Source organism: Eulemur rufifrons, chromosome 8 (assembly GCF_041146395.1).
Source record: "Eulemur rufifrons isolate Redbay chromosome 8, OSU_ERuf_1, whole genome shotgun sequence".
Lineage (NCBI taxonomy): Eukaryota > Metazoa > Chordata > Mammalia > Primates > Lemuridae > Eulemur > Eulemur rufifrons.
In genome coordinates this window covers 16027735-16039848 of record NC_090990.1, presented here as the reverse complement: position 1 = coordinate 16039848, position 12114 = coordinate 16027735, and the positions used below count along the sequence as shown (strand labels likewise).

General features: G+C 49.0%; 1 protein-coding gene across 1 annotated transcript in view; it reads right to left on the bottom strand.

Moving 5' to 3' along the window:
• The window catches only part of GRHL3 (grainyhead like transcription factor 3), a 33726-nt gene extending 22357 nt beyond the window's left edge, over nucleotides 1-11369 (bottom strand). The window contains exon 1 of the mRNA XM_069479552.1: nucleotides 11158-11369. Coding sequence (XP_069335653.1) covers nucleotides 11158-11174 — 17 coding nt within the window. The 5' untranslated portion in view covers nucleotides 11175-11369. The remainder of the gene's footprint in view (nucleotides 1-11157) is intronic.
• Nucleotides 11370-12114: the final 745 nt, after the last annotated feature.

The window sequence follows — 12114 nt, the reverse complement described above, 5'->3', positions numbered from 1 at the left end:
GCAGGGCACTCAGAGGCAAGCACCCGGGAACTGGTGCTGAGAAGCTTGGACAAATACAAGGCATTGTTGCTCAAGAGACAAGCCACGTGGGCTCGAGGGTAGGCGACCAGGAAAGGCTTTTTGCAGGAGGCAGACATTTTAGTTGGGAAAACTCAGCACTGGGGATTATTTCACTGAGAAAGGGGGGAAAGGGGGAGCGATGGGGATATAATACAGAATAATGGTGATGGTGGTAAAAATAATATCTGATCTTTATTGAACATTGACCATATTTTAGGCACTGAGCTAAGCACTTTGCATGAATTATCATCTCACTTAATTCCCACAACTACTCTGTAATGCAGGTACTATTTTTATTTTGCAGGGGAGAAAATTAAAGCTCAGAAAAGTTAAGGGAGTGGTCCAGAGGTCCCAGTAGGTGAGTGGCCCTGAGGGGATTCGCGCTCCTGTAGGATGATGCTGTGGTACAAAACAGTGTTCTCAAACTCCAGCTGAAGGCTTGTTAAAACACGGACTGAAGCGGATATTTCAAGACAGGTAGAAGAGAAGATTCTAAATGCTACTATCACAAAGAAAGGACAAATGTTTAAAGTGATGGCTATGGTAATTACCCTGATTTGAGCAATCAATGTATACATGCATTGGAACATCACACTGTACCCTATACATAGGTACAATTATTATATGTCAATGATAAATTTTAAAAATTAAAAAAAAAAACACAGATTCCTGGGCCCCATCCCTGGAGTTTCTGATCACTAGGTCTAGGGTGGCTGAGAATTTGCATTTCTAACAACTTCCCAGGTGACACTGATAGTCTGGGGGCCGCATTTTAAGGAGTCACTGGGAAAGCACACGCTCTAAGTCACCTCTTAGTCACGAGCAAAGGCATACAAGGGGAGAGTTCTGGGTGTATTCACTTGAGAGCCAAAGTGTGAAGGACAGTGGGAGGTAAGAAGAGGGGATTGTCCAGGTTAGGAAGAGAGAGCCGCACTGACCGGTCTCCTGGTGCCCCAGTGCACTGGCATGCACTATAATGTACACAGATGTTCTCCTTTCCTTAGCTCCTTACAAGGACTCTACAACGGAAGGACCATTTGCTTCACCTGTAAAGGTGAAGAACCCTGAGTCTGGGAGAAAGTAAGAAAATGCCCAAGATCATCCAGCTAGTCCACGATACAACCAGGACTTAAACTGAGCCTCATTTAGCACCAAAGCCAACACTTACACTCAGACACAGTTTTCCACGTGCAAGAGGATAGTCTTTACCACGGCAGAAAAATGCTTTAGTTGTAAAATGTCAACATGGTGGCAGACTCGTGGGTGGCCAAGGACCTTTAAATCATGCTGCTGCAAGTGCCCGCCTGCCACCCAGCTGCTCAGGCCCACATTCTCAGACTCTAGTGGGAACAGAGTCTGAGATGAGGCCACGCGTAGGCACACTGAAGTGGCAGCTCTCCCAGGGGCTTCATCCAGGACAGTGTCTCCCATTCCACTGGGCCCCAGGATGTGGGGAGTTGGGCTTTGAGAAGGAGAGGGAGCTGTCACACAGGAAAGAGAAATGACAGAAACCTTCCTGCTCTAGGGCGTGGAGAGTGAGGCACACCCTGAGTTTCTGCTGCTATAAATCAAGGGTCCTTAGGATGGAGAGGTGAGAAGAGACCTCGCCTAGTTGCCTCCTGGGCCTGGGGCTAGAGGAATTGACCGAGCAAGCCCAGGGTGGCCACCCTCACCTCTGCCCAGACCCAGGCCAAAGAGAATTCTCAAAGCAAGGAGGCCTGGGAACAGCAGGGAACTGCCTATTGGACACTACCCCCTGGTCACCCAGGATTACCAGTGCTTAGCACCATTCCTCACTGCTAAATAAGTCAAATAAAACCACCCACCACGTAGGATTATGAGGATTAAGTGCTTTGGCATTAGAAAACTGCTTAAAACTGTGCCTGACATACAAGGGCTTAATACACACAAGCCATAATTATGCTTCAGGCCAGCATGGAGCTAGACATTGAGGGGTTGCAAAGGGTACAAGACATGGTCACCTTGCAAGGCAGTGGTAGGTCTGCGCCTAGAGCCCCAATTTGCTGACTCTGGTGGAATGACCACTAACAGCTTTGATGAGGTATGAGTTATCTTACCTTCTTAAAAAAATAAATTTTAGAAGACAACAATAAAGCCATACAAACAAAAGAACAGACAATGTTTGCTGTTCACCAGGAAGGTTTTTCTGGCCTCAAGGGTCTCCGATCCACCCTGTTAGGATCCCAAAGTCTGATTCTTTGACCAGCAGCAGCTGCTGCACCTTAAGCATTTCCTGCAGGCAGACACAGTGCCAGCTGTTCCTGTGTCCTCTCATCTACTGCACACAGTAGCCTGAGAGATAGGAATTATCATCCCCTTTTGCAGAAGGAAAAATTGAGACTCACACAGACAATATCACCTGCTCAAGGTCTCTCAGCCAATAAGTGATGGAGGCTCCACTTGACCTTGGACCTGATGGACTGCACGATGCAGCCCTTAACCCCTGTGCTGGTATCGTTTCTAGATGGCTTTCCTATTCTGGAATTTCCCTCCTCTGATATACATTGAACCAGTTCTCTGCTGCAAGGTAGAAAGGAACTTCCCACCCACACAAGGCAGAAGGGACTAAATAAGAAGGCACGCTGACGACTGGAACAGTTTCTGGATGGGTGCTAGAAGCCCTATTGTCCTGGTCCCCAGGCCTGCTCATGCCATCAATCAATCTCATGTTCCAAGACCAAGCATTTGGCTTCTAGAAAGTCTTGACAATGAATAAGGTTAGCATTGATTTGTGTGTCAAATCTTAAAATCCAAGAACCTTTGGCTCTCTGCTCTCTTAAAGATTGAAAATGAGAGTTGAAGACCCAGTGGGAAAGAGAGAGAAAAAACTTATCCTAGGAGCCGATACTGGATCAACGTGAAAAGGGTTCCAAGGAGCGAGTCCTACTGGCGGGCAATAGGGCCAGAACAGAGAGGGGAAACCAGGCGCCTCCCAACCTATGTGGTCAACTCTCTGTTGGTGTCCTTGTCCAAGAGGGAACTCCTGCACTATCAGAAAGTGAAAAGGGAATGGGGGAGGAGGAGATGTGCAGACGACTTGGCCCTGGGCAACATTTTGAACATCAACTCTCTACCTGGGCACAGCACAGCAGAACCTGCAGCACGCGGAGCAGCTCCAGGCCCACAGCCCGTGGGTCTGGTAACTATGTGTCCTTGGGTAAGGCTCCTAGCCCTTCTGAGCCCATTTCCTCATCTGTTAAATGGGTCTCCTGTCTGCTGTGCACCAGTCAGGGACTCTTCTAGGCACAACAACAAGGCAGATAAGACTCTGCTCCCATGAAACTTACAGTCTAATTGGGGAAGACAGACCATAAACAAGTAGGTAAGTGAGTTAATTTTAGTGAGTGATAAGTGCTGTGAAGAAAATTAGAACATAGTAATATGATGGAGAGTCACCAGGGGTGGCTACTTTAGAGTAGGGTTCATCTCATGGGTTGTTAGGAAAATTAAGTGCATTAACATAAGAAACATGCTTAGCCTAGAGCCTGCCAGAGAATAATCACTCAGTACGTAATAGCTATCATCACCATCATCTCAGAACCCCCAAATGACAGCAAAGGGGAGACTCTGTCTGAGGTCCTTAAATTATCAGCCCCCCTCCAAGCCTTCTGTCTGTGAACCAGGTTCTGTGTCAAAAACAAAAGAGACAGTATAATAACACCCTGCCTTGACTTTCATTCATTATCTCATGGAGCCTCCCAACATACGTGATGTGTTATTATCCCTACTTTACCGACTAGGAAATAGACAACAGAGATGTTAGGAGACCTGTTCCGGGACGGGCCGAATGAATTACAAATCCAGGACTCTTGGGATCTGGCCTGGGAACTCTGTGACTAGTCACTTTTCCATCAAACCACTAGTTTCCAAGAAGGGGTGTAATAGAGGGGAAAAAAGCAATAAACCCAGATGGCATCATCCACGTAGCCATCCATCCAGCATTTTAACAAATATTTATCAAGTAACTGCTATGTGCCAGAACCTGGCTTAGGAGAGTAAGACGAGGTCATCCCTTTTGACATGAAGTTTACATTTTAGTGGCAGCAAGACATACATGACCACAAAAACAAACAGCTAATATGAAGAAAGCTATGAAGAAAAAGCAGTAGGAGGACTTCTAACCTGCCTGAACCCAGGGGAGAAATGGATGTTGGTTGAGAAGAGGGGTGGAGAGGAAGTAGGATAATGGAGATGGGTGGGGAGGACCTTGGACCTTCAAGATGAAAGGCAAGGCAAGATCAAAGGCATCAGCTTGAGACAGCTCCCAGAGCTTGTCTGCCTACTGTGTGCCAGGTGAGAGCCAGGTGCGAGCCAGGTGCTTTGCATATGTTGCCTTGTTTTAAGGAAGGCCAACCCACTAAGGAGGAAACTCACATCCGAGATTAGATAATCCCTCACATTTGCATAGCATGTTATATTTTTCAGTGTGCTTCTCATACACCTGTCATCACCTCTGATCCTGCAACGCCCCTGTAAGGTAGGGAGGGAAGGTATGACTGTCCCCATTTGAGAGCAGGAAAAACTGAGCCATGGAGAGGCCCCCTGGCTACCTTGAGGCATCAGGTCTAGACCTGAGGTCTCTGGCTCCCAGCATTAAGGACCTTCACAAAACTGTCTCCTCAGAGCCTCCCAGTCTGGCTTCTCCTCCATTTGGGAGAGAGTCGGAAAAAAGATCAAGAGAGAGGTGCTCAGGGGTCGATCTGATAGGCCTCACTTCCTGTGGCCTCTTGTCCCCAGCCTGTGGGGATGTGCGAACTGCCCAGGCAGCGGCTCTAGGATGGGTGAGGCCTTTCCCCAGCAGATCACTCTGGGCCCACAGCACAGAAGGGGTGTGGTACCGGCTGCTTCATGCCCAGTCAGCTTCTTACCCTCCTGACTCCAACATGCATCATTCTGGGCACCAGTATGGAGAAAGCCTAGTGGGGTTTCATCCCAGCAAGTCCCTGCTGACTCGAAATGCCCACTGCTCTCTGGCTGAGCTAACTTAAAACTCCCAATGAGACAAAGCAAATGCTGTCTCAGCCATTAGTTGAGGCCTTTACCTTCTGTTAGAATCCTAGCAATTTAGGATGCAAAGAGACCTTAGAAAGCCAGTCGCAGGGAGGGACTTGGCTAAAGACACACAGCATATAGCAGGATTGGGACTCAAGCCTCCGAGGTTCTTGTCCAGTGCTTAATTCAAACACTGGCCTGCGTCATAAGCATCTCAGTAATTCAGAGATGCAAAAGAAAGGACCCTTACTCAATTTTGAAGAAGGTGGCAGAAAACCCACCACCAAAGGGGGTAGCCTCAAGACTCACCAAAGGAGGTACCTGGCACAGGACAGATCCAGCAAGCTAGGTCCCACTTCCCTTCAGCCTGAGGAGGAAGAGTTCCAGGGGCCACCTGAGCTGGGTGCTGACACCCAGAAACACCCAGTCAACAACTTGCCAAACCCTGCTGTGAGCCACCCAGCCTCATTAGCAGTGATCAATCACACTCACTAATCACCCACAGGGAGGCCCTGCCACAACTGCTCACGGAAGAGTCATCTTTCAGTCAGCCCCACGCAAGGTGTTCCCGGGGCAGAACAGGGGTGCCCCAGGGTTCTTGTGCCTGCTAGTGGCCCATCTGGTTTCTGGATGCACAGGTTGTGAAATGTGCCTTGTCACATGGGCTGGGGGCTCATTTGGGGGCCTCAGTGAGGAAAAGGCAGAGTGTAAGGTATGGCTCTGTAGCAACTCCAGTTTGAATGAGATAATATGTGCTAATGGTTATGAGGGTGGGCCCCAAAGCTAAGCAGACCTGGGTTCCAGTTCCAGCTCTGCTATTTACTAGCTGTGTGACTTTAGGCAAGCAACATGACATCTCTGTGTCTCAGTTTTCTTACCTATAAAATGTGTAACTATGAGAGGAATAACCTCAGAATTATTATGATAGCTGGTGCTCATTGAGGCATTATGAACTGCCAGGTGCTGGCTGAACAATTTCTAGTCACCGTTTTAGCCGATCTTTACAACTTTGTGAAGTATCACTGTTGGAAGATGCAGTGAGATAATGCAGGTAAAGTGGCCAGCATAGTGGCAGCACATAATAATGTAAACTGTTATTATTATCACTAATACTCACTTTGTGGAGTAGTCCCCAACAAATTGCATGACAATTCACAGTCTCACTTTCTTCCACCTATAAAATGGAACATCTCTTTGTAGCTGGCAGAATCATACCCGATGCTTGGAAATTTCCAGATAAGAGGAGCAAAAACCACCAGCTTTCTCCTCTGGATCTAGATGGGTAAGTTGAGGGTGGTCAGGCTCCAGCAAATACTTTTCGTTGCTTGTAAATTAATTATGTGCCCTTTTCTAATTACACCAGAAACCAACTTTCTCACCTTTGAAAAATTCTTCCCTGTTATGGGAGTTTTTCTTTCATGCTATATTGTCCTCTTGGTTTCTTGTCCAATTTTCCTTCCCCCCCTCCCCATTGTTCAACTGAGGTATGAAAGAAGTTGAAATCCACCTCTAAACCCAGGGTGCCACATCCCTTCATTCATTCACTCACTGATTCATTCAACAAACACGCACTGGGGATTATTTTGTAACAGGCCATGTGCTGGGCACTGGGGACACAAAGGTGACTACCATGCTTGCTGTCCCTGCCCTCGAAAGTTCCCAATTTTTGCTGACCTCCTGGAAAGTCCTATGAAATAACACCAAATATCAGTGAGATAATTTCCCTTCAAGATTTTCACTAGGTCAGTGCATTTTACAAATGGGAAAGCTGAGTTTCAGAGAAAGGAGGGAAGGCAAGAGAAGGAAAAGGAACTAAATTATTTAATACGGTCAGGACTTGTGCCTTTTCATTTTCAAACATGCCCTGTGAGGTGGGTGTTTTTTATCACCATTGCACATATGCAGAAACTGACACTTAGAGAGGTTAAAGAGCTCATCCAAATCACCCAATCCATAGGTGGCAGAGTTGGGCTTTAAACACAGGTATGACCCTGGAGCTAAGCTCTCAGCCTGCTGACTCAGCAACTACACTGCAGGACAGTAGTGGATTTGGGAAACCTCCTACCTCTCAATCCTCTGTCTGGTCTTCTAGGCCAGCAGTTCCCAACCTTTTTAGCACCAGGAACCAGTTTCATAGAAGACAATTTTTCCACAGACGGAGGGGGCTGGAGGCAGGGAGCTCTGCAGCCTGGATCCTAAGAGGCCATAGACTGGTGCCAACTGCTGCCCCGGGGCTGGGAACCACAGTTTTGGCCAGTGGTTTTTAAATTTGAACATGTATCAGAATTTCCTGGAGGGCCTGTTAAAACAAATAATGCTGAGCCCCACCCCCCGAGTTTCTGATTCAGTAGGTCTAGGGTGAGCCTGAGAATTTCCATTTCTAACAAGTTCCCAGGTGATGATGATGATGATGCTGGTCCAGGGACCACATTTTGAGAACACTGTTATAGGTGAACCAATAATTCTTTTTTTTAAAAAAAATGACTCCCTCTGTCCCTGCTTCCTATTCCAAAAGTCACATGAGTTTGTAAAATGCAGCAAATTATATAAACTGTGGAACCTACAGAAAAATAGGAAGCAAAAAATAGACTCCATCTACATTCTTCCAAAGAAAAGCACTTTTAACAGCCTCTTCTTTTTTCAAAGTCTAACTGCATAGGAAGAAGGGTGGCGTATCGTTGTGGTGCATTGTTCTGGCCCCTCGGTGAAGACCCAGTTGAGATTCCAGCTCTTCCGTGAGATCTGGGACAAGCCTGAGCCAGGCCTCAGTTTCCTGTCCTGCAAAACTGCATTTACGCTCCCATGTCTCACTGGGTTGTTGGGAGGGTTAAAGGAGATCAAGTATTTATCAAGCACTCCATACAATGTCTGATGTGGAGTCAGTGCCCAATAAATGTTGGCTGTCATTGTTATTTTAACTCAAAAAAAAAAGCTCAAGCCCTGCTGCCCTTCCTCCTTCCTGTTCCTCAGTGGGGGAGCTCTGAGGACCCGCTGGGCTCTGGCCACACACTGCGGAGACCCAGCGGCAGCCCCGGCCCGGGCCGCGGGCGCCCGTCGCCTCCCCGCAGCCCGCAGAGCCGCAGGAGGTCCGCGCGGCCCGGCCGCCGCCGTTAGGGCTGTCTCTCGGCCTCTCGGCCCAGTCCGCCGGTTTTACAGCCCCAGCTCAATGAGGGCTTTTAACTTTTCATTCACCAGCAGCGTAACTCCGACTTTTAATAACACACCTTGTGCACGACAAAAATTTGCTCCTGGCAATCATGGTTTCGACCACAAAACCACAGCGGGGAGGCGTTCCTGGTTAACTCTTTCAGCGCTCCAGGCAGTCTGGAGCCGGCGCTCCTGGAGATCAGATAGGCCGTCGGCTGGCCCGGGCCGCGGTCAAACACTGCGGCGGCTTTTCGTCCCCCCTCCCAGCCCGGTCGCGTCTCTCCAAGGCTTGGGGTGGGGGGAGGACCAGGCAGGAGAGAAGATTCCAGACATCAGCAGCGGGGCCCACACTGCGGACAGAGTGAGGTTGAGGGGTCGGATCCTGAGGCGCCGCCTCTGTCCCACAGACCTACTGTGTGTCGAGTCCCTCAATTAGGGGGCTTAAAAGGGGCGAAACCCTCCTTTCCTCGGCTGCAAACGACACCCGACTGGAGGGGAGCGTCCAGATGCTGCCTGGCACACAGTAGGCCCTCGGGGCCCTGCGAAGTGGCTCCGGGAGGGGCCCCCAGCGGGACCGGGCCCGTAGGCGCAGGCGCCAGATGTCCTCCCGCGAGCGGAGGGCGGGCGGCAGCGACTTCCGGCGCCCGCGGCCGCCGCCCCAGCAGCCCTTGCGACCCGCTCTGGCCCGGGGCAGCGCCAGGCTGCGGGCTCGAGGCACCCGGAGCGGCTTGCGGACGCGCCCGGCGCTGGGCCCGACCACATGAAAGGCCCGGGCGCTCGTCACCCGCCAGCCACCTCGGGCTGGTTTCTAACCACACCGCCTGTGCCTCCTGCTTCTCGAGAACGAACCAGCCTTCGAAGTGCCGCCGTCCACCCGAGGCCTAGTTATCTGGCTGGAGTTTATGGCGCTCCTACTGCGGGCTGGGTGGTCCGCATATGGGAGCTCACTGTTTTTCCTGACAGGTAGGTGTTCATAGTCCTCACCGTACAGATGAGGAAACTGAGGGTCAGGGACTCCTCTTAACTCCTCACTTTTTAGGGAACAACAGCTCAAAACTTGCAAGCGAAGCACTTGGTACCCCCCCTCCCCCTTATCAGTAGGGGCAGCTGAGCCCCCAGGCTCTGCCATTGTATTCTCTAATGGTAGCTTCAGAGTCTGCCTGCCTGCCTGCCTGCAATTACTCAGCAGGAGCAGGCTTCTCTCACCCCACCCCAAACATAGAAGCCTCAACTGTCAGCGGATCTGACTTCAAATCCAACTCATTAGGGCGGAGAAAAGCAGGAAACCTTTCTGTTCTAGTAACCCAGCTCCGGGACACATAACACCTAAGGAGCAGCAATGAATAGATTCTGTCTGCAGCCTCTGCGGTTTTAACCTGCAGATCTAAGGGGATGGAGACACATCAAGACTTTTTGTGGGTTCAAAGTATGGAAAGACAGAAAGCAAGAGTTTTGGAAATACTCATTGGTTATTTCGATAAGAAGTAACAATTATGTTATTAGCTTGCACCCTACCAGGCTTAAAAACAATCACTATTCTAAAATTGTTGAATCCCCTAACAACTCCTTGAGGTAGGTACCACTATAGGCTCCAATTTACAGGTGAAGAAACTGAGGCTCAGGTAAAGTGACTTGCCCATCGTCACACAGCTAATAAATGACAAGCTGGAACTCGAACCTAGGTGTCAGTGCCAGTGCTCCTACTCTTATTCTAGTTGTGGTCCAATTTGTCAACCCAGAGAATTCATTCAAAAGAAATGAATTTTAACCTCAGTGATTGTACTGTGAACATAATTGGCCAACCCAGAAGAACCCAAGAGGTAGCTAATAACATAAAATCCTGTTTGCAATCAGGACCCACCGATTGCTCTGCCCACAGGTCTTCAAGTTCTTAAAACAATCTCTTGAGTAGCTAGAAAAAAAGATTGTTCAACCTTTTCCTCTGCCCACTCACCTCTGAGAGTGGCAGGAAAAGGAGAGTCTGTATTTAAGAGATCTAGCTTCTCCCGCCAGCTCCCTGAACCCAGGCTAAAGCAGCCCAGATCCTAGACTCATCCCACCTTCTCTTAGGTGTGGACCCTTAGCCAGGGGTCCGTGGTGAAAGTCAGCATCAGTCAGTCAGGATCCTAAATCTCAGATGTGGGCAGGAAGGCACATGCATCCTGCCAGGCAACAGAGGTGACCTCACTGAAAACCACTTCTCAGCCTCCCCAGTCTTAGAACTGCCTCTGAATAAATCAACCACATTTTATTGAATGCATCTTTAGACCTTGGCTCTGTGCTAAGCATTTTACAGCCTTTATCTTAACTCTTTCAAGAATTCCTACAAAGCATTCTTGTACCCATTTTCCAGATGAGGAAAATGAAGCTCAGATAAGTTAAATGTCTGAGATCTCACAGCTTGTGAGGGACAGAGCCTGGATTTGAACCTAGTTCAGGCCCACTACAGAGAGTGCACATGTTTAACCACCACACTGTAACCTTCCCACTTGGGATGGTTCCAACCCAACAAACAAGTCCCTTTAGAGAAACCCAACTCTGCCTAAGACAGCTCTTAGAACCACCTCAAAGAAGTTCCTTTTGGCAAGAAGAGAGAAAGCTTCTATGGGATTGGGGTTGTCTCTGACTTCCAAGGCCCCTTCAGAGTATCAAAAAGTGGTGCCAAAACCTCACAGTTTCAGTCCTGTGTTTCCCTACCTGGCTCGAAACTGCTCAGCAGAGAGAGAGAGCAAAACTACTTTCCCAGGGAAAGACTCAGCTCTAGCTTGAGACCAGGGCTTGCCTCGACACGCCAAAGCAAGATCGTCAGCCCATTCATTTACCCTTACAAATTGCTCTGGGAATCCTGGCGCCGGCCTCCCTGCTCTTCCCCCTCTTGGAAACCCTATCCAGCCTCCATGCTCAGAGAGCGACCGGCATCCACCGATGTTTACTCACTCAAGTTCATTCGACATCTTCCTGCTCACAGGTTCCGATGAACGGCACTGAGGCTCTGCTGACCGCTTGTCTCTAATTCTTGCCTGACACAGACATTCCCTGCCCAGGGAAGTGTTTGATTTATGTTGAGGTTTGGGTGTCGAGATTTTGCTGACAGGTAGGTTCCCAGCAGCACTGGCGCTGATTGGCTGCAAGTACAGGTGCCGGCAACTGCAGGTATACCTCAACAGGTGCAGCTGTTAACTCTTGGCCCGCCGAGTAGGGCGGAGCTATGGGGGACTGGCTGGGTGGAGCTGGCCAATTCCATCCTTGGTGAGGGGGCGGGGGGTGGAGATGAGGGAGGAGGGAGGGAGAAAAAAAATGTTGGTTGGAAAGAAGCAAGATAACTAGAGGAAAAATACAGGGACAAACAGATACTTGGCTTAAAGGAAGTCTCAATTCCTTTTTCTAGGATACATCCCCCCCAAATTCCTTTTCCTCCTCCTTCTCTACTATTGGGGAATTCTTAAAGGAGAGAGCAAATCTTCCCCGGGTAAGTCTCTTTCGAAGTTCTCTCTGTTTTTTTCAAGATTTCCCCTTAAGATAAAATCTTATTTATGAATAATCTTTTATTCAAGTGATTTCTTTTGATTCTTACAGTAACTCACGATGGTTAATTTATTATCACTTCCTCCTTCCTCCCCAACACACACTTTACAGATGAGAGAGGAAATGGAGGCCAGAGAGGTAAAGTGACTTGCCCAAGGGCACAAGCTAGTGAGTGTCAGAGCCCAGATCCGATCTTCAGTCCTCTCATCTCCAAGTCTGGCTGCCCTTTGGGCTGAAGTCAGTGGCCTCAATTCAACAGATATTCAGTGAGCACCTATTGTGTGCCAGGCCCTACTCTGGGTTCTGAAGAAACAAGCCAAAAAACAGGGTTGCTGCTCTAGAGGAGTTTACAATCTGGGGGTGTGTGCT